The sequence below is a fragment of the Plecotus auritus genome (assembly GCF_963455305.1).
Source record: "Plecotus auritus genome assembly, chromosome: 8".
NCBI classification, from domain to species: Eukaryota; Metazoa; Chordata; class Mammalia; order Chiroptera; family Vespertilionidae; genus Plecotus; species Plecotus auritus.
Genome location: NC_137782.1, coordinates 88,976,931 through 88,999,130, shown reverse-complemented (window position 1 = coordinate 88,999,130; position 22,200 = coordinate 88,976,931). Strand labels below are relative to the sequence as shown.

Below are 22,200 nucleotides of genomic sequence, written 5' to 3'. Positions count from 1 at the left end.
GTTATAGTGCTGAGCAGTTCCGAGGACTCGATGAGTTAGTGTGTGGAGAGTGCGTAGATCCCTAAGCCCATGGCCCATGTGGCCCGTGGAAAGCACAATTGCAGTTAGCCATTGCTAAGGCTACCGGTGGGGTGGAGGGAGGAGCCAGGTGTCACTGGGACCCTTGCTGTGTCCCTGTCATTAGATTTTCTCTAGGTGCTGTCTAGATGACCCAGAGGCGGCTTTCATAGTCTACCGTGGGCTGAGGTCTCCAAAGGCTGTGGTTAAGACCGCTGGACCAGCTGTAGGACAGTCTGAGGCGATTTACCCATCTGTGAGCACCGCCTGTAGGACCATTTTTTTTTTTTTAAAACAAAGCATTCCTTAAAAAAAAAAAAAAAAAAAAAAAATATATATATATATATATATATATATATATATATATATATATATATTTTAATGAATGATGAAATGATGAGAGAGAATCATTGACCGGCTGCCTCCTGCATGCCCCACACTGGGGATTGAGCCTGCAAGCCAGGCATGTGTCCTGACCGGGAATCAAACCCTGACCTCCTGGTTCATAGGTCGATGCTCAACCACTGAGCCACACAAGCTGAGCAGACCATTTTTTTAAAAATCCTCACCTGAGGATATTTTTCCATTGATATTTAGAGGGTGGAAGGGAGGAAGGAAGGGAGAGAGAGAGAAACATCAATTGGTTGCTTCCCACATGACCCAGGCCAGGGATCGAGGTTGCAACTGAGGTATGTGCCTTTGCCTGGGAATTGAACCTGAGACCCTTCGGTCCATGCTCTAACCATTGAGCAAAATCGGCCAGGGCGCATGTAGGACTACTGTGGGCATTAAGGGAAGTCACTCACACTGAGAATTTCACCACAGCACCAGGACCACACTGAGTGCTTTAGAAATGTTCTTGCTTATTGGTTTGGTGTCTGAGGAATCATTTAATTCCATTCTCTGGCAGTTTGGGGGCTGCTGGTGCTGGCTGGGTGCTGTGGCACCAGACCTGTCTCAGAACCATGAGCCAGTGACCTAGGTCAACTGTAAATGCATGAGGTAAGGCAGAAGGTCCACGAGTGCTGGGTGCCTGGGGCCTGGGAGAGAGTCATCAGCCCTCCCAGCGTGAAGGAGCACCTTCTGTAAAGCAGGCCTGACCTGCGAGCTCACGGCTGGAGTGAGGCTGCGCACTGAGTGCTGTGTGCTGTTTGGGCCGCAGGGTAGGGGGTTTTGTTTCTAAATTTAAAAGCTGATCAGCACAGAGTCACATAGTTCAGTGTTTAAAAGGTACAGAAGTGTGCACATTGCAGACTCAGTTGCCATCCCTCCCCCTCCATTTAGCTACCCGTGCCCCTCCTGAGGCAACCACGCATCCATTTGAGAAGGTCATTCTAAAGACTGAAAGCATTTATAAAAAAGCCCATGTGGCCTCGCTGGTTTGGCTCAGTGGATAGAGCGCCAGCCTGTGGACTGAAGGTCCCAGGTTCAATTCCAGTCGGGGGTACATGCCCGGGCTGTGGGCTCTATCCCCAGTGGGGGGCATGCAGGAGGCAGCGATCAGTGATTCTCTATCATCATTGATGTTTCTATCTCTCTCTCCCTCTCTGAAATAAAAAAGAAAAGCCCATGTATTTTTAAAAAATTTATCTTTATTGTTAAAAGTATTACAGATTTCCCCCCCACTTTTTTCCCCTTGACCCCCTTCACCCCACACCCTCATATGGGAATATCTTGAATAGGACTTACCAAGTCAGAGTGAATGTGCATTTGTGATTCTGATGTTATCACCAGGTTGCCCTTCCTCAAGGCAATCCTATTAGACCCCTCCCAGCTATGAAAGTATCTGCTTGGCCGGCCTGACCAGCACAGGGTATGCTTTTTGATCTTGGTCATCGTGCTAAATAAAAAATGATATCTCAGTATGGGTTTTGCTTTGCATTAAATTTAAAAATTGCACCAGTTGCCAAAAAATGAGTGTTTGCACATCCAAGTTTGTGTTTCGTCTCTGTCTTGAAGAATCAGATGGTCTGTCGTGCTGGGCTTGTGTAGGAACATATCCTGGCAGGAGCTGGGGGCGGCCACGTCCTTCCCACAGTGTGCCCCATCCCACCAGGCCCAGTGTGGATTTTCATTTATTCTTTCATGTTGCTTGCTAGGCTTCTGTACCTGTCAGCTTGCCAGTCCTTGTCTAGAGAGAAACCAAGTACAGTGTAGGGGTGCTCAGAGCTGCTTCCTCTTCTCTTTGTGAAGAACTCAGAGTTGGGTTTTGAAGGGTAAGTAGATGGGGGCTTGCCGCAGGAAGTCCGTTGTGAATGAGCCTTGCAGAGGGGTTGGGACTAGAGAGGGAAGGACTGGGCACCAGCATTCGGAGCTCACCTGCCTTAGCTCAGTTGGTGGCTTGCTTATGGAGGACCTGGGATGCAAAGGTCAAAGGCTTGGACTTTAGCCCGTAATTATTGAGTCATAGTGGGGTGGGGTGCCCTGTGAGTCTTGGTGCACTGCTGGGCAGAAAGAGATCAATAGGGAGAGACATAAGGCAGGAGAAGTAGGGAAGGGGGACAGTTCCCACCATCCATGCCTGCCCCCTTCTCCCAGGAGAACCAGAGATAACCACCTAGGTGTGTGTATTTGCTTCCCAGTATTTTCCCCAGGCATAGGTATATTAGCGTGTACTTTTAATTAAAATATCTCTCTATATAAAAGGCTAATATGCTAAGTGTCCTTCCCTCCGTCCGGGTGATGACATCATGTAGCAATGCCCGGCTTCCTCTCCTTAGCAATGACTAGCCTCCTTGCAGTTTCTTCAGCCCAGGAACACGACTTGCTTTATAGCCAGGTGGAAGCATTTCACCCTTTAACCAAATGTCTATGAAGCATTTTCCCGTGCCTCATCTCATTTGATCCTCACAGAAGTCCTGGAGTAGGTAGATAGGAGACTAGGTGGAATCCTATTTTCTTTTCATTAGCTGGAAAACGGAGATTTAGAAACCTTAGAAACTTGACCTGATTGAAAAGAAGTAAGAAATGGTGGACCTTGAAAATGACTTCAGGTTTTCTCACTGCACAGAATATAGTCAAACACTGCTGCAGTTAAATATTGTACCCTTTGTTCTCCCTGTGTGATCTACAATGATAATCTGCTTTGTGTTGATATTTACTGCTGTGTTGCTGACAATTACCTGAAAGAGAAGTTGGGGTGCTTCACAGGGCTGGAAAAAGTTTAGGTAAATCAGAAAGCAGTCTAATTAAGCAAGTTTATTCTATATATATATATATATATATATATATATATATACACACACACACACACATATACATATACACACACACACACACACACACACACACACACATGTATATGGCTAAGTTGACTCACACATGCGCGATACCTATAAAGCTCTTGCTGGTGCCAGTCGCATGTGTGTGTTTCCATCTGTCATTGTTGATCGTGAATTTGGTTGACACTTCTATTATAGAGAAAGGGCGAATAGCGATATTAAAATATTTCTTCTAATTAATTTCCTTTCAATGTACATGAATTCGTGCACTGGGCCACTAGTAGCATAATAAATTGTGTATCTTTAGCTTTATGTTTTCTCCCCGCCACTTCATCACTTGGATCTGGACCTGTCAGTGTGTGACCTCATTCTTTTATTGCCACAGGTTCAGTGTGCAGGGCATCCCTCCATAATGGGCATCTGGGCCTTTCCAGGTTTTGCTCTCTCGCAGTGCTGCTGTAAGCATCCTTGTGCATTTCCTGTTGTTTACCAGTCCCTGTAGTTGCGTAGGATACATCCCTCCAGGTGGACGTGCTAGGTCAGAAGATCTGAGCTCTCCATTTAAAGATGCCCTAACCCAGGGGTGGGCAAACTTTTTGACTCGAGGGCCACAATGGGTTCTTAAACTGGACCGGAGGGCCGGAACAAAAGCATGGATGGAGTGTTTGTGTGAACTAATATAAATTCAAAGTAAAGGAGCGGAGGGGAGAGCAAGAGAACCCTCCGCTCTTTCGGCTCCGCGGGCCGGATAGAACAGCCGAACGGGCCGGATCCGGCCCGCGGGCCGTAGTTTGCCCACGGCTGCCCTAACCTGTTTGGCTCAGTGGATAGGGCGTCGGCCTGCGACTGAAAGGTCAGGTTCGATTCCAGTCAAGGGCATGTACCTTGGTTGCGGGCACATCCCCAGTAGGAGGTGTGCAGGAGGCACCTGATTGATGTTTCTCTCTCATTGATGTTTCTAACTCTCTATCCCTCTCCCTTCCTCTCTAAAAAATCAATAAAATATATTTAAAAAAATAAAGAGAAATCGCCACCTTGACTTTTTTTCATTGATATAGTCCCATTTCTCCTCTAGCCAGTAGCATCCTGTGGCCAGAGATATGGTTAGACATCAGTGAACTAGCTTCCTCCTTTGCATTCTTTCTAACTTGAGATTTTGCATTCTCCTGCTTAAATAACCCACACCTAGCACTTAGATCAGTGGTTCTCAACCTTTCTAATGCCGCGACCCTTTAATACAGTTCCTCATGTTGTGGTGACCCCCAACCATAAAATTATTTTCGATGCTACTTCATAACTGTAATTTTGCTACTGTTAGAATCGTAATATAAATATCTGTGTTTTCCGATGGTATTAGGCTCTACAGCAGAGGTCACGACCCACAGGTTGAGAACCACTAGCAGGGTCGCCTAAGACCATCGGAAAGCACAGATATTTACATTACGATTCATAACAGTAGCAAAATTACAGTTATGAAGTAGCATCGAAAATAATTTTATGGTTGGGGGTCACCACAACATGAGGAACTGTATTAAAGGGTCGCGGCATTAGAAAGGTTGAGAACCACTGGCTTAGATGATTATAGAACAAAGAAGTAAGTTTGGCTTTGTATCTCCCTTCCTCTTTTTCCAGCATCCTTCTCTTCTCCCTTCCAGGCACTGGTGCTTAGCAATTTGGGTTACATCCTTCTAGAACTGCAGTCCAATGTGGTAAGCACTAGTTTATGTGGCTATTTAAATTGATGGAATAACATTTAAATTGTACATTTTGAGTACTCAGTAGTCACATGTTGCTAAGTGGCTGCTCTCTGACAAGGCAGATATAGAACATTTCCATTATTGCAGACATGTGTGGAGGATGCTACTCTGGACCAGGTTCTCAAATCAGGGTGATTGACATTTGGGTTTGGATCATCCTCTGTGTGGGCTGTCCTATGCGTTGGAGGATGTTTCGCAGCATCCCTGGCCTCCATCCACTAGATGCCAGTAGTACCTCCCTTTCCTGCACCTGCATTTGGGACAACCAAACAGCCCTCTAGACGTTGCCAACTGTCCCTGGGGGTCAGAATTTATCCTCGGGCGGGGCAGGGAGGGAGGGGGAGGGGAGGAATATTAACCACCCCCCCCCCAATGCTGTAGACTATTTTTTCCACATTGCGCTCAGTTTTTCTTCCTGGGTCTTCCCAGTGTCAACATTGAAATGATCACTTCCTGGACCCTGGCTTCCGGCAAGGTTGGTGCGTCATGCAGCAGCTCAGCAAATATTTACTGAGTGGGTGCCGATTGCCGGCACCGAGAGCAGGCGTGGTCCTTGCTTCCGAGGCCAACTCCTCGTTGCAGTAGTCACCTTTCCAGAAACACAGTTGGCTTGGCACTTCGCCCTGTAATATTGGCCTTTCCCTTGCTTTGCCCAGCCGTATGAAACCACTGCACACCAGCAGTCATAACCTGTGTTTGTTCTAGAGTCATTTTATAAGAAAAATCTACTTTGGCTTTTCTTTGTTTAAATGGTCTAAGCTAGAAAGCATTGCAGACCAAGTTATCTCTAGCCTTGCGTCTTTTAAATTTAACTTTATTATATTTTTATTGATTTCAGAGGAAGGGAAGGGAAGAGAGAGATAGAAACATCAATGATGAGAGAGAATCATTGATCGGCTACCTCCTGCATGCCCCACACTGGGGATTGAGTCCGCAACCTGGGCATGAGCCCTGACCGGGAATTGAACGGTGACCTCCTGGTTCATAGGTCAGTGCTCAACCACTGAGCCATGCTAGCCGGGCCAAGCCTTACATGTTAACCTAGTTGAATATCTGTTGATATCAACAGGTGAGAAAATTGTTTCATGTTTTTTTTAAAATCTAGAAAAATAACTCAAGAAGTAATATCTACTGTTTTAAAAATATATTATTTATTGATTGATTTTAGAGAAAGGAAAAGAGAGAGAGAGAGAGAGAAACACATTGATTTGTTGTTCCACTTACTGATGCATTCATTGGTTGATTCTTGTATGTGCCCTGACCAGGGATCCAACCTGCAACCTTGGCAATATTGGGCCGATGCTCCAACCAACTGAGCTACCTGGCCAGGGCTCAATATCTACTATTAATTGAATGCCTGTTATGTGCTAGGTCCTGTCCTATCCCTTTTCTGTATAAAATCTTTATCCGCCTAGTAATTCAGCAAGGCAGGTCTTATCTTTTTACAGGGAGGAAAAGTGGGGTCACAGATGAGTAGCTGGAAGGCACACAGCCGGTGTAGAGCAGGGCTGGGATGTACACCCAGTCCCTCTGGCTGCAAAGCGTGTTCCTAACGCTGTCCCCGTGGTCCTGCTGTGTTGAAACAGTGGCTCTCACCTGTCACTGCTTTTTCAGCCTCTCCATTAATTTCTCCCTCTTAGGGATTCTACGTGCAGCCCGTCTCCCCAGCCTGCCTGGGATGTGGGGTGGGAGTTGCTTTGCCCTGGCATGTGACAGACAGCTCCGTTTGGTATTAGGAAATAGCAGTAGCAGTCCACGACACCAGGTGACAGCTGTCACAACATAGCTCTGGGCGCCTTCCTCCCAGACCTTGGAGCGGGAGGGCCCTGACATCCACCCACTAGATAGCCGGGGTCTGGCAGGGGCCAGGAGGGGAAGAGACTTGCAGGTGATAAATCCAGAAGTTGAGAAGGAGCCTTGCTACCACCTCTTCTGTTTGGACAGGTCGAGGGAAACTTGGTCACTTGTAAATTTGCCACCACGCCCAAGGCTTCTACTGCAGGACATTAGTTCCCAAGATACGTTTCTAGACGCTGCAGTGATAAGTCAGAGTAATTCAGGGACAGGAGCTAAATCACATTGAGACATGCAGCAAGACACCCACTTCCTTTTCAGTTATCCGTCAATATTGCTCACCCTGGCAGGGCCCCCTTTTTCACAGCAGACCCTTGCTCGTGTCTCCGCGCTACAGGGAGGAGAAGCAGCCAGCAGGCTGGTCCGCCGCTTCAGGCATAGCCACTGTGGCCAGGGGGAACCCAGCGGGACTTGTTAGCTTCTTACTGCGTTGATCATTGCATTGATTTTGGTATTTGCCTTCTTGGTCTGACAAAGCGTGATGCTGGTTTTCCATTTATGATAGTGGTGTGAAGTTACCTTTTAAAATACATTTATGTAAATGGAGTTCCTGCCCTGGCGTCCTGTACATTGGAGGACGTTGAGCAGCATCCTGGCCTCCTCTGCCTACTACCTACCAGTGGCTAACCTCCACCCCTGGTTGAGAATCACTGATGTAAGGTGTGCAGGTTTAGGCCAAAGCTTGAGTTTAGAAAGTAGAGGTAGCTGGATGTCGCAGAAATCCCTTGTATGAAAATGGCTAAAGTTTGGGAAACTGCGTAGGAAATTTCCTTCAGTGCCCTCGTCTGTCTTCTTTGGCATTGACATCGGTTCAGTAGTCAGGCGGACGCCCTGGCCGGTGTGGCTCAGTTGGTTGGAGCATCGTCCCACGGACCGCAGGTTTGATTCTCAGTCAGAACACATACCTAGGTTGTGGGTTTGATCTCTGGCTGGGGCGCGTTTGAGAGGCAGCCGATCGATGTTTCTCTCTCACATCTATGTTTTTCTCTCCCCACTTTCCTCCCTTTGTAAAAATAAAAAATAAAAAAGTCAGGTGGGGCGGTGTCTTGGAAGGGGAGAGAGAAAGCATCGCTGTCCAGGAGAACTTCCTGTCCTGCTAGAATGCTCTGTGTCTGCACAGTCCAGGCCACAGCACTGGCCAGCAGGCTCTGGAGCCTGAAATGTGGCTGTGGAGAATGGGGAACTGAGTCCTCTTAGTTCTCTTACTTCAGTTAATGTAAAGGATAAGCAGCCACGTGTGCTAGCAGCCCCCGTGTTGGACAGCACAGCTCCGAAGAGGTCAGGAGAATGGAGAGGTCAGGATGGCAGGACCCAGGCTTTAAGGCATAGCTGGAACTCTCCTTTTTTAAAAAAATCTTTATTGTTGAAAGTATGACATATGTCCCCTTTCCCCCCCATTGACCCCTTCTAGCCCGTCCCCACCCTCTGCCCCCTACACCCTGCCCCCTGCCCCAGGCCTTCACCACCTGATGGTCTGTGTCCATGGGTTATGCATATATGTATACAAGTTCTTTGGTTGATCACTTCCCACCCACCCAGACCTTCCCTCTGAGATTCCATGCTTCCATGTCTCTGGATCCACTCCGTTCATCAGTTTTATCTTGTTACTTAGATTCCACATATGGGTACGATCATGTGATACTTGTCTTTCTCTGACTGACTTATTTCACTCAGCATGATACTCTCCAGGTCCCTCCATGCTGTCTCAAAGGGTAAGAGATTCTTCTTTTTCACTGCTGCATAGTATTTCATGGTATAAATGTACCACACCTTTTTTATTCATAAATGTACCATTTACTTTTTTATCTACCGATGGGCACTTGGGCTGTTTCCAGATCTTAGCTATTGTAAATTGTGCTGCTATGAACATAGGGATGCATATATTCTTTCTGATTGGTGCATCAGGTTTCTTTTTTTTTTTTTTTTAAATATATTTTATTGATTTTTTACAGAGAGGAAGGAAGAGGGATATAGAGTTAGAAACATCGATCAGCTGCCTCTTGCACACCCCCCACTGGGGATGTGCCTGCAACCAAGTTACGTGCCCTTGACCGGAATCGAACCTAGGACCCTTCAGTCCACAGGCTGACGCTCTATCCACTGAGCCAAACCAGTTTTGGCAGTGCGTCAGGTTTCTTAAGATATATTCCTAAAAGTGGGATCACTGGATCAAATGGCAGTTCCATATTTAATTATTTGAGGAAACTCCATACTCCTTTAGTGAAACTCCATAATGGATGCACCAGTCTGCATTCCCACCAGCAGTGTACTAGGGTTCCCTTTTCTCCACATGGTCGCCTAGCGGGAACTCTTTAGAAGCTTAGGATCTCAGACATGGAAATCCAATGGGGATACATCTTTAAGGAGGGCCTGGCCATGTGGCAGACAGGACCGTCAGATGGGAGGTTTGGTGTAGTGGTTAACAGATGCCCAACCAAATTTGGCTTGAGCAAAGTAAAATAAAACAAAATGAATTCATTGGTTCCTAAGACAGAGAGCCCAGGACAGGCTATCAAGGAGATTTTCTGCCAAAGTCTGTATCTACATACCTCTCAGCTCCTTCCTTTTTTTTTTTTTTTTAAACATGTGTTGTTTTCTTTTATTTTAGAGAGAGGAAGGGAGAGCTGCCTCCTGCCTGCCCCCTAAAGGGGATGGAGTCCGAAACCCAGGCTTGTGCCCTGACCGGAATCGAACCAGCAACCTTTCGGTGCATGAGACAACATTCAACCAACTGAGTCACACAGGCCGGGGCTCCTGGCTTTTCAATTTAGCATATCTCTCAGTAGGGCCACCCGGCCCATGCCGCTCTCTCTCAGTCTTCAAAGATTGTTGGGGATTCCGTTTTGTGGACGTTCCCTGTTCATTTAAACAGCCAGGTTTGATGACCGGTCAGGTTCATTTCCAGGCTTTTGCCTCCTCAGTGCAGGCCACACTCAGTCTCCTGCTGCTTTGGGCACGTGCACGCACTTGCCAGTGAAGTAACGAGCAGTTGAACCCGGCAGCTTGCTGTGCCGAATCTTCTGCTAAAACATAACAGACAAAACTTCTGTAAACAGCCAGCCCGACTGTATGTGAGTCCCTTACTAGCAAATTCATTCTTTAGCTTTCAGTACAAACAGACAGTGGTGGGATCTATCATTATAGGGTTATTGTAGGATGGGGAGAGAATTTCCGGTTCTGCAAATGGTAAGGTGTGCTTCCTATCAAATGAACCAACCCTCCATCCCTCCGCCCCTCCCTCATTCATTCAACACTTAGAGTGCCCACAGATGGCCAACATGGGTAAGTCACACCCAAGAGCAGGAATGGGTTGGACTCCTTGAGGCTTCTGTGTGTGTCTGGCCGTTGGACAACTTAGAGGGGCGCCAACACGGATGAGTTGCTAGGAGTGAAGCGTCCTCATCAGAGCCACACTGCCCCCGGGCAGCAGTTTACTGGAACGAGGATGCTATTTTTAAGAAGCAGCATCGTGTTTCAGCGTGGAAATTTTGAACATCCGAGCAGGCAACTTGCTGGCTTGCTAACCTTTGGGGTCCTGATGCCAGGGACTGTATTTGCTTAGCCTTGGACTCCAGCATCTGACCTGGGCCTGCTTGGCCGGCAGGACGAGTGGAGAAGGAGTTCCTCCATGACAAGTAATGATGTGAGTCTTGTCTGTCTGGTTTCACTTCTGCTGGATGTCTCCTGGGGCTGGCAGGGCTGGGTTCCTCCCGCCAGCCTGTGTGTTGGGGGCTGCAAGGTGGCCGTGGGGTGTTTCTGTTGCAGTGCTCACGAGGGCTTGTAGCTCTCCTGAAAGACAAACTGCCTTTTGGGGGGTGTCTCAGAGTGGCTTTGTTTTGCCAGAGCTGGCCATGTTCCCAGGCGTTCCCTTAGCTTGTGCGTGGGTGATCTGGATGGCCAGGTGGGGTGGCTCTCCAGGCCAGTCCGCCTCCAGCCTGTCCGCTGGCCCATGTCCAGGTCACGCTGGGTGAGTCTCCGTCTTTCTGTATCGCTGAAGGGAGCGCTGGGGAAGGTAAACTCTTCCCCTTCCCCTTTCCATAGTGATCGTGGTGCAAGCAGCACCCTGAATAGCAGGGCTGTTGGACGAGATGGACATAGTTCAGAGCCAGACCCGGCTGTTTCGCACATCTCCTCAAACCTGGGGGCTGCACTCACTCTCCTGGGCTTTCTTCTCTCATCTGTAAAATGTAAAAGTACTAACAGTCTGGCCAGTGGACAGATGAATTCTATTTTTTGAAATAAATAATTTGGGCTGGGGGGCAAAGCATCTTTGACTGCGACCCCAGCTTCTAGGAGCCCCAGTTCTGTTTCCCATCTCCCCCAAGGATGCAGCCCCACGTGTGCCCCAGTGCCGAAGCTTTTGAGAAAAACATGCTGAGAAGGGCGTGGCCTTGATGCTGTGGGCATGTCTTTCCCGCAGGTGCTGTGAGTGGCTGAGATGCTGCGGTGGGGGAGAGCCCAGGCCCCGCACGGTCTGGCTGGGGCACCCCGAGAAGAGGGATCAGAGGTACCCCCGAAATGTCATCAACAATCAGAAGTACAACTTCTTCACCTTTCTTCCTGGGGTACGTATGGGCAAGGACCACACCCGTTTGTTCTTCCCACACCAAATGTATGCAGTGGTGCAGTCTTAGAAGACTGAGGGCCCCGTGGCAGATTTTGTGAACACACCCCCTTAACCACTGGCGTGGCTGCTCTCTGTCTGTACGGCTGTGAGACCACCTGATCAGTTAGATCAGCTTCACATCTATTGAGTGTGTTGTGCGAAGAGAGAAAAAGATATTACGGGGACCTAGCATTATAACCAGAACACTGGAAAACCGCAGTGCTTAAATTTCCCCCCATCATCACGAAACACATATTTAGCTGTAGGAAAGTTGGGGGATAAGAGTATATATATATATTAAAAAAGGTGCATTTTAATCCTTTCACCCAAAGAATTTCTCTTAACATCTTTTGCTCTGCTAACATTTTTGCTAATGACTTTCTGGTTTGCTTGGTGTGTGACTCTGCAGTCATAGCACTTCCCATTAACTTATACAAATATGGACATGGACTCCTCCAACCTTCCCCCAACGCACATAAATTAAGCGCCAATTTTCATCCACCGTGGCCTCCAGGCACTGATGGACTTTAGAAGCCACAGCGGCAACCAGTTCCAATGCCGGAAAGGAAAAAACGTTACTAACTTCGATTTATTGCGAGATAATAGGGAAACACACATACATTATACTGTAGCTTAAGGCCCCTTCGAATGCTTTTTTTCTTTTAACCAGAGTTTATACCTTTATTCACAAGGCTGTTTTACCTCTGAATAGGCTAACGATGGAATCCCGTTACCTTTTCTTGGTAGTCTACAGTTGCTACCTTCTTAATTTTTTAATTGTATAGTTTCAATTTTTCTTTTTAAAAATTATCTGTATTGTTGAAAGTATTACAGATGTCCCCTTCCTCCCCCATTGACCCCTTCCACCCTGCACGCGCCTTGAATGATTTTTTAAGGGTGATTTTGACTACATTCATTGCTCACTGTCTCAGCCCTCCTCACCCCTTCCCTCAAATCTCAGTAAGTTAAGTCAAGAAAAAGTTTATTTCTTGTTCCTGGGAATTATGATGATACAGATGTGGCCACTCTCTTCCCTCTGGGAGCTACGCCTTCTGGAATTCTGGCCACTGGTGTCCCTGAGTGGTGGCGGAGCAATGGCTCTTAACCGCCTTAGCCTCGGAGAGACTCATCATTTTCTTTTTTTTTTTTTTTTAAATATATTTTTATTGATTTCAGAGAGGAAGGGAGAGGGAGAGAGAGATAGAAACATCAAAGATGAGAGAGAATCATTGGCTGGCTGCCTCCTGCATGCCTGACACTGGGGATCGAGCCCGCAACCTGGGTATATACCCTGCCCGGGAATCGAACTGTGACCTCTTGGTTCATAGGTCAACACTCATCCACTGAGCTACGCCAGCTGCGAGAGACTCCTCATTTTCATTTATTGCCCATCGGCCGAGTCGTGTGGTATCAGTCTTTCTGCCAGGGTACCTGGGAGCAGTCAAAGCCGCCAGAACCCACCGCCACCCGGGATGGGGTTCTTCTGGATGTATTTTATGGCATTGCGATCAAATCATGGAAATGACAATTTATCTTACTTTAAACTTAAAAAAAAATCTTTTTAAATATCCTTCTTTTTTGATCAAGTTTACAGCATAAGCATTTCCCACTAATACTTACTCTTAAAAACAACATGTTGAGGAGCTTAGCTATACTTACAACATAGATGGTTTAAGAAATAAAACAGAGCAGACACAGTTGAAGCCCTCAGCGTGCCCTCCCCGCCCCAGAGGTAACCATGGTCTTGAATTTGGTGTTTACAATTTCCACATGTATTGCTATTTTCATTTTTACTTATTTTTTTTATTATTACACAGAGAACTATTTAAACTTTATGGGAAAGGTATCATGTTGTGTTCTTTTGTTGTAAGTTTTCTTTCTTAATCTTTACCTAAGGACATGTTTTTTTAAAAATTGATTTAGACAGAGAGGAGCGGGGAGGAAGGGGGAGAGAGAGAGAGAGAGAGAGAGAGAGAGAGAGAGAGAGAGAGAGAGAAAGAGAAAGAGAATCATTGATGTGAGAGAGAAACATTGATCTGTCTGCCCTAACTGGGGATTGAACTTGCAACCCAGGTATGTGTCCTGACTGGGGCTCGAACCTGAAACCTTTTGTTGTACGGGATGACGCTTCAACCAACTGAGCCACCGCCAGGGCTGTAGGAAAGTTTTAAAACATTATTCACCTCCCACTCACCCTGCCCAATCCTATCAGATAAGCCTTGAATGTCTCCTCTCTCTTCTCTCCACATTCCAGGTGCTGTTTAACCAGTTCAAGTACTTTTTCAACCTCTATTTCTTACTCCTTGCCTGCTCCCAGTTTGTGCCTGAAATGAGACTGGGTGCGCTCTACACCTACTGGGTCCCCCTGGTGAGTACCATACTCAGTTTGCTCAGTGACCGCAGAGGTTGGGGACAGACAGCTCCGTGTCTCTCTCACTCTAGCTTGTGGAATGGGAGAGTAGCCCTTTAAGGGAGAGGGCACCCTCAGGCTAACACATTGGGCACCCCCAAGATTTTAAGGTTGCAGCTCCATTTCCTACATCAGCAGGGTCACATGATAGTAAGTTCTGTACCATTCCTTTCTTCTGTCACTCTGTTCATCCGTCATTCACTGTCTCAGCAAACAGAGGGGCAAATGAGGGAGACCACTTTCCCGTCTTTGTGTGTATCCTCTGTGTATACTATTTAGTGGGAAGGTTTAAAAAAGTAACAGATTCTGTGCTTTCGTGTGTACGAATGTGAGAGAACTGACCAGAATGCCCCTCCATTCCTTCCCTTGCCTGCTTTTCGTTCTTTCTTTCCTTTGGCAAATGGTAATTGAGCACCTACTATGTGCCAGGCACTGTGCTGGATGCTGGGGGTGCAGTGATGAACAGAACATATAAATTCTTGCCTTCATGGAGTTGATTTTCAGAGGATAGACAATAAACAGATTAATAAAGTCGTTTCAAATTGTGGGAAGTTCTGTGAGGGTAACAGAATAAGGTCATAGGACAGGCGGGGTATCCCAGGCTCCTAGAGTACTTGTTGAATGGATGAAGGTGGGGGTTGTGGAGGGGCAGCCTAGCCAGGGTGGCCATGAAAGGCCTCTTGAGGAGGTGATGGGAAGGAGAATAGGAGGGTGAGAGGACTCCAGGGAGATGGCAGCCATGCAAAGGCCCTGTGGTAGACAGGCGCTCAGAGGACTTGGAGAACAGAAAGGAGCTCAGCATGATGGGCATTGGAGCCGGCAGAGCTGACGTCTTTTTCTCCAGAGACATTATGAAGTGTGATTGCTGCCTGTTTTTCTCTCAGCTGGACTTGGGGGGGAACACTTAGATCTTCTTTTCACAAACATGGTTACATTTTTTAAAAATATATTTTTATTGATTTCAGACAGGAAGGGAGAGGGAGAGAGAGAGATAGAAACATCAATGATGAGAGAGAATCATTGATTGGCTGCTTCCTGCACGCCCCCTACTGGTGATCAAGCCCACAACCTGGGCATGTGCCCTTGACTGGAATCAAACTCAGGACGCTTCAGTCTACAGGCTGATGCTCTATCCAAATTGAGCCAAACCAGCTAGGGCTACATTTTTAATTGGAAGAAGATTTGTTTTAAAATTGATAGAGAGAGAGTGGAAAGGAGAGAGAGAGAGGAACTTGGATTTGTTGTTCCACATAAAAGAAACAACCAATGAATGCATAAATAAGTGGAACCACAAATGTATGTTTCTTTCTCTCTCCCTTCCTCTTTCTCTCTCTAAAAATTAATAAATAAAGAAAATTTAAGAAAGAGATACACAGTTCTGAGTAATGTTTCTTTCTAAACTTCAGCATCTCTTGTTTTTTGAACATTGACAACTCTTTAAAAAAACGTTAAAGCACTGTGTGAATTGGACACACTCCGCCCGGTGCTCTGCTAAACGTTGTAGGAGTTCCTTAGGACCTCCAGTGGGTGGCTTTGTGCTCAGAGCACCCCACTGGGCTGTGGAATGCTCCAGACCCTACCTCTCAAGTCTGTGTATTGGTTTCTTTGCAAACCCAGATGTGCTGCTCTCTACTGCCTCCCAAGGGGCTTCTGTTCATTTTTCTTTTCCCTTTTTCAATGACAAAGAGACTCTTTATTATTGGAAAAAAATTTGAAGAACAACTGGGGGGAAAAAAACCCCACACAAATGCCCCTGTGCGGCCACCCCCAAGATAACCCCATTTATGTTTCTGGTCAATTTTCTTTTCGTCTCTCACATGTGCCTGTGTTTTATACACGCTCTAACATACAGTGTAGTAAATTCTATATATTATGTAAATGCATATGTCTTGTAAATTGGGATCCCAAGTGCGCACGAAGATAGGTAGCTGTGTGTCTCCCCCTCTGCCCTGCCTCTTGCATCTCAAGCGTGATATCTGACCTGGCATGTGTCCTCGTTCCTCACGGTATCCGTCTGCCCAGCCTGTGGTATAAGCCCATCATCCGAAAGGTTCTTGGGGTACAGATCTGTTCACACCCCTACTACCTTGTTTACCTTATCTTGGCATCTATGGTGGGGAGGGGACTTCAGCCACATTGGGAATGAGCTTTTCATTCTCTTAACCAGATTCATGTAGATACGACTAAGGGTGGGGGATGGATTTATACAGGAATTCACATGCCTGAGAAAGTTGGTGGGAAATAAGATCAGCTCTGTTGAATTCTTCCAAAGGCAGTCATTGAGGATCCTGTGGACTGGAGGCAAAGCGTGCTACTAGGGAAAAGGATTCCTCGCTTGATAAGGGTGAATTCGAGGGGCTAAGGAGACTCGGGAAGTCGCTTGAGGTCGTGCTAGGTCCACAGGGGTGGGCAAACTTTTTGACTCGAGGGCCACAATGGGTTCTTAAACTGGACCAGAGGGCCGGAACAAAAGCATGGATGGAGTGTTTGTGTGAACTAATATAAATTCAAAGTAAAGGAGTGGAGGGGAGAGCAAGAGAACCGGATAGAACAGCCGGATCTGGCCCGCGGGCCGTAGTTTGCCCACGGCTGTCTAGGATGTGAAGGGTTTCAGTCTCAGAGAGACAGAGCTCCCTCCCTTTTTCCGAGGAACGATCTTGGGATGTCAGAAGGGCTTTGGGCTGCATGTGAGGCTGTGTGTATAGGGAGAGTCTTTGCAGCATGTTGTGTGGCCTAAACCAGCAGTCGGACATCCCTCTCACAATCTGGGACTGCTGGCTCCAGCCGCTCACCTGCCTGCCTGCCTGCCTGCCTGATTACCCCTAACCACTCTGCCTGCCGGCCTGCTCGCCCCCAAATGCCCCCCCCACCAGCCAGATCACCCCCAACTGCCCCCCATGCCAGCCTGCTCACCCCCAACTGCCCCCACTGCTGGCCTGCTCACCTCCACCCTCCCTCCCCACTGGCCTGCTCACACCCAACTTCCCCCTTGCTGGCCTGCTCACCCCGCTTTCCTGATCACCTCCAACTGACCCCCACTGATGGCCTGCTCACCCCCAACTGGCCCCCCTGCTGGTCTGCCTACCCCCAATGGCCCCTGCCATTCCATCCTGGCCTGATCACCCCCTGGTGACCCAAGGTCCCAGCCCATCCTTTTTTTCTTTTTCTTTTTTTTTTTTTCAGCGCCTCCTTGAGCGGAGGCCAGGGCCGGCTGGAAGTAAGTATCTAGGATTTATTTATCTTCTATAATGGAAACTTTGTAGCCTTGAGCGGAGGCCAGGGCAGGCCAGGGTGGGCGGAAAGCTTGGCTTCCTCCATCGCTGGGGGCAACCCAAGCCTCCTGCTCTCTCCAGCTCTGTGGCCGCTGCCATATTTGTTGGGTTAATTTGCATACTCATTCCTGATTGGCTGGTGGGTGTGGCTTGTAGGTGTAGCGAAGGTATGGTCAATTTTCATGTTTCTCTTTTATTAGATAAGATTAGTGTATATTTATCTGTATTACACCTGGGGTGAGGCAAGAGGGCTGGGGGAGTGGTTGGGGATGGGGTGACCTGGCGGGCTCCCACCCTTTCCAGTCCTGTCTCTTCGCTGAAATGTCACTGGGATTTTCCAGGAGAAGCCGGAAGACCTGGTTTTCAATGAAAGCTACTGATTCCCTGGTTTTCCTGGGACCTGGCCATAGCTAGAAGCCGGCAGGCTAATGGCAGCCTCGGGCCATCCTAAGGTTTCTGACTGCATCAGGGCCCCTGGTATCACCAGCTGTGCCCGGGATAGTTCAGGACCCAGAGGGGATGTTTGTCTTTTTTTTTTTTTAATTTTTTTTATTAAGGTATTATATGTGTACATATCTTGCCATTGCCCACCCCCACCCCACTCCCATACATGCCCTCACCCCCCAATGTTTTGCATCCGTTGGTTACTCTTATATGCATGCATATAAGTCCTTCAGTTGATCTCTTAATTCCCCCACCTCTCCCTAACCTTACCGCTGTAATTTGACAGTCTGTTTGATGCTTTACTGCCTCTGTATCTATATTTTTGTTCATCAGTTTATAATGTTTTTCATTATCCCCAAATGAGTGAGATCATGTGGTATTTTTCTTTCATTGACTGGCTTATTTCACTTAGCATAATGTTCTCTAATTCCATCCAGGTGCCTACAAATGGTAGTAATTCCTTCTTTTTTATGGCAGCATAGTATTCCACTGTGTAGATGTACCATAGTTTTCTGATCCAGTCATCTGCTGAAGGGCACTTAGGCTGTTTCCAAATCTTAGCTATTGTAAATTGTGCTGCAATGAACATAGGGGTGCATATATCCTTTCTGATTGGTGTTTCTAGTTTCTTAGGATATATTCCTAGGAGTGGGATTACTGGGTCAAATGGGAGTTACATTTTCAGTTTTTTGAGGAAACTCCATACTCTTCTCCACAGTGGCTGCACCAGTCTGCATTCCCACCAGCAGTGCATGAGGGTTCCTTTTTCTCCGCATCCTCGCCAACAATTACCGTTTGTTGATTTGTTGATGGATAGCCATTCTGACAGGTGTGAGATGGTATCGCATTGTCGTTTTGATTTGCATCTCTCGGATAATTAGTGACTTTGAGCATGTTTTCATGTGTCTCTTGGCCTTCCTTCTGTCTTCTTTCAAAAAGATTCTATTTAGGTCCGTTGCCCATTTTTTTATTGGATAATTTATCTTCCTTTTATTAAGTTGTATAAGCTGCCTGTAGATGTTGGAGATTAAACCTTTATCAGTGATAACATTTGCAAATATGTTCTCCCATACAGTGGGGTTTCTTGTTGTTTTGTTGATGGTTTCTTTTGCTGTGCAAAAGCTTTTTATTTTGATGTAGTCCCATTTGTTTATTTTCTCTTTGGCTTCCATTGCCCTAGGGGCAGTATCAGTGAAAAAGTTCTTTTAGCATATGTCTGAGATTTTGCTGCCTGTGGATTCCTCTAGTATTTTTATGGTTTCCCGTCTTATATTTAAGTCCTGTAACCATTTTGAGTTTATTTTTGTGTATGGTGTAAGTTGGTGGTCTAGTTTCATTTTTTTGCATGTATCTGTCCAATTTTCCCAACACCATTTATTGAAGAGACTGTCTTGATTCCATTGTATGCTCATGCCTCATTTGTCAAATATTAATTGCGCATATTGGTTTGGGTCGATATCTGGATTCTCTATTCTATTCCATTGATCTATATGTCTGTTCTTGTGCCAGTACCAGGCTGTTTTGAGGACAGTGGCTTTGTAATACAGCTTGAAATCTGGTATTGAGATCCCTCCTACTTTATTCTTCTTTCTCAGGATTGCTGTGGCTATTCAGGGTCTTTTTTTATTCCAGATGAATTTTTGGAGAGTTCCTTCTAGGTCTGTGAAATATGCCGTTGGTATTTTAATGAGGAGTGCATTGAATCTATAGATTGCTTTGGGTAGTATGGACATTTTAATGATGTTGATTCTACCAATCCATGAACATGGTATGTTCTTCCATCTGTTTACATCTTCCTCTATCTCTTTTTTCAGTGTCCTGTAGTTTTCCGCATATAGGTCTTTTACCTCCTTGGTTAGGTTTATTCCTAAGTATCTTAATTTTTTTGGTGCGATGAAAAATGGGATTGCTTTTTTAGTCTCTCTTTCTGTAAGTTCACTGTTGGTGTATAGAAATGCCATAGATTTCTTGGCGTTAATTTTGTATCCTGCTACATTGCCGAATTCATTTATTAAGTCTGTTAGTTTTTTGATGGAGTCTTTCGGGTTTTTTATATACAATATCATGTCATCTGCAAATAAGGACAGCTTTACTTCTTCTTTTCCAATTTGGATGCCTTTTATTTCTTCTTCTTGTCTAATTGCAGTGGCTAATACTTCCAATACTATGTCAAACAGGAGTGGTGAGAGTGGGCATCCCTGTCTTGTTCCTGTTCTTAGGGGAAATGGTTTTAGTTTTTGCCCATTGAGTATGATGTTAGCTGTGGGTTTATCATTTATGGCTTTTATTATGTTGAGGTATGATCCTTCTATTCCCACCTTGTTGTGAGTTTTTATCAAGAAAGGGTGTTGGATTTTGTCAAATGCTTTTTCTGCATCAATTGATATGACTATGTGATTTTTATCTCTCAATTTGTTTATGTGATGTATCACGTTTATTGATTTGCGGATATTGTACCATCCTTGCATTCCTGGGATAAACCCTACTTGGTCATGGTGTATGATCTTTCTGATGTACTGCTGGATCTGATTTGCTAGAATTTTGTTCAGGATTTTGGCATCTACATTCATGAGGGATATTGGCCTGTAATTCTCCTTCATTGTGTTGTCTTTATCTGGTTTTGGTATTAGGGTGATGCTGACTTCATAGAAGGATCTTGGAAGTGTTCCTTCCTCTTGAATTTTTTGGAATAGTCTGAGGAGGATAGGTTTTAGTTCTTCCTTGAATGTTTGGTAAAACTCTCCTGTGAAGCTGTCTGGCCCCGGGCTTTTGTTTGCCAGAAGCTCTTTGATGACTGCTTCAATTTCTTCCATAGTTACTGGCATGTTGAGCTGTTTAGATTCTTTCTGATTAAGTTTTGGAAGGTTATATTTTTCTAGGAATATGTCCATTTCCTCCAGGTTGTCCAGTTTGTTGGAATAGAGTTGTTCGTAGTATTTTTTAACAATCCTTTGTATTTCGGCGGGATCTGTTGTTATTTCACCTCTTTCATTTCTGATTTTGTTTATTTGGGTCCTCTCTCTTTGCTTCTTGGTGAGCCTGGCTAGAGGTTCATCAATCTTGTTTATCCTTTCAAAGAACCAGCTCTTGGTTTTGTTGATCTTTTCTATTGTTTCTTTGGTCTCAATGTCATTTATCTCTGCCCTGATCTTTATTATTTCCTTCCTTCTGCTTACACTGGGCTTTTCTTGTTGCTCCTTTTCTAACTCTTTGAGTTGTTGGGTTAGGTAATTTATTACCATTGTTTCTTGTTTTTTGCAGTAGGCTTGTAGAGCTATGAACTTCCCTATCAAGACTGCTTTTGCTGTGTCCCATAGATTTTGGATTGTAGTGTTTTCATTGTCATTTGTTGCCATGATGTTTTTTTTTTCCTTCTTTGATCTCTCTGGTAACCCAGTCATGGTTTAATAGCATGCTGTTTAGTCTCTATGTGTTTGATTTCTTTGGGTTGTTTTTATTGTAGTTGATTTCCAGTTTTATGCCACTGTGATCTGAGAAGATGCTTGATATGATTTCTATCTTCTTGAATTTGAAGAGACTTTGCCTATGTCCCAACATATGGTCTATCTTTGAAAATGACCCATGTGCACTTGAGAAGAATGTATATTCTGTGGCTTTGGGGTGAAATGTTCTGAAGATGTCAATTAATTCCATCTGGTCTAGTGAGTCATTTAGGATTGATGTTTCTTTGCTGATTTTTTGTTTATAGGATTTGTCCAATGGTGATAGTGGGGTGTTAAAGTCTCCTACTATGATTGTATTGCTGTCAATCTCACCCTTGATATGTTCCAGGAGTTTTTTTTATGTATTTGGGTGCTCCTGTATTGGGTGCATATATGTTTACCAGAGTTATTTCTTCTTGTTGGATTGCTCCCTTTAGTATTATGAAGTGGCCTTCCTTATCTCTTGTTATGTCCTTCACTTTGAGATCTAATTTGTTAGACATAAGTATTGCTACCGCAGCTTTTTTTTCAGTTCCATTTGCCTGGAAAACCTTTTCCATCCCTTCACCCTTAGTCTGTGTGCGTCCTTTTTTCTGAGGTGGGTTTCTTGTAGACAGCAGATATATGGGTTGTGTTTTCTTATTCAATCTGTTACCCTATGTCTTTTGATTGGGGCATTTAACCCATTTACATTTAAAGTTATTATTGATAGGTGCTTATTTGTCACCATTCCTATTCTTTACCCCTGTGTTCCTTCTTCGCTTCCTATTTCTTTCTTTTTTTTTTTTTTACAGCAGACCCTTTAGCATTTCTTGCATTGCTGGTTTGGTGGTAATAAATTCCCTTAGTCCTTTTTTGTCTGTGAAGCTCCTGATTTCACCTTCAATTTTGATTGACAGCCTTGCTGGGTACAGTATTCTTGGATTCAGACCCTTCCTTTGCATGACTTTGTATATTTCATTCCATTCCCTTCTGGCCTGATGAGTTTCTGTTGAGAAATCAGTTGCTAGTCTGATGGGGGTTCCTTTGTATGTAACTTTCTGTCTCTCTCTTGTCGCTTTTAAGATTCTTACTTTGTCGTTGGTGTTTGCCAATTTAATTATAATGTGCCTTGGCGTTGGTCTTTTGGGGTTCAT

General features: G+C 45.5%; 1 protein-coding gene across 2 annotated transcripts in view; it reads left to right on the top strand.

Annotated features, from left to right (window-relative positions):
- ATP9A (ATPase phospholipid transporting 9A (putative)) overlaps window positions 1-22,200 on the top strand; it is a 150,849-nt gene that overhangs the window by 21,552 nt on the left and 107,097 nt on the right. For both annotated transcript variants that reach the window (XM_080685178.1, XM_080685177.1), the window contains exons 2-3: window positions 11,310-11,454; window positions 13,750-13,863. In XM_080685178.1, the coding sequence (XP_080541304.1) occupies window positions 11,310-11,454; window positions 13,750-13,863 (259 nt within the window). The remainder of the gene's footprint in view (window positions 1-11,309; window positions 11,455-13,749; window positions 13,864-22,200) is intronic.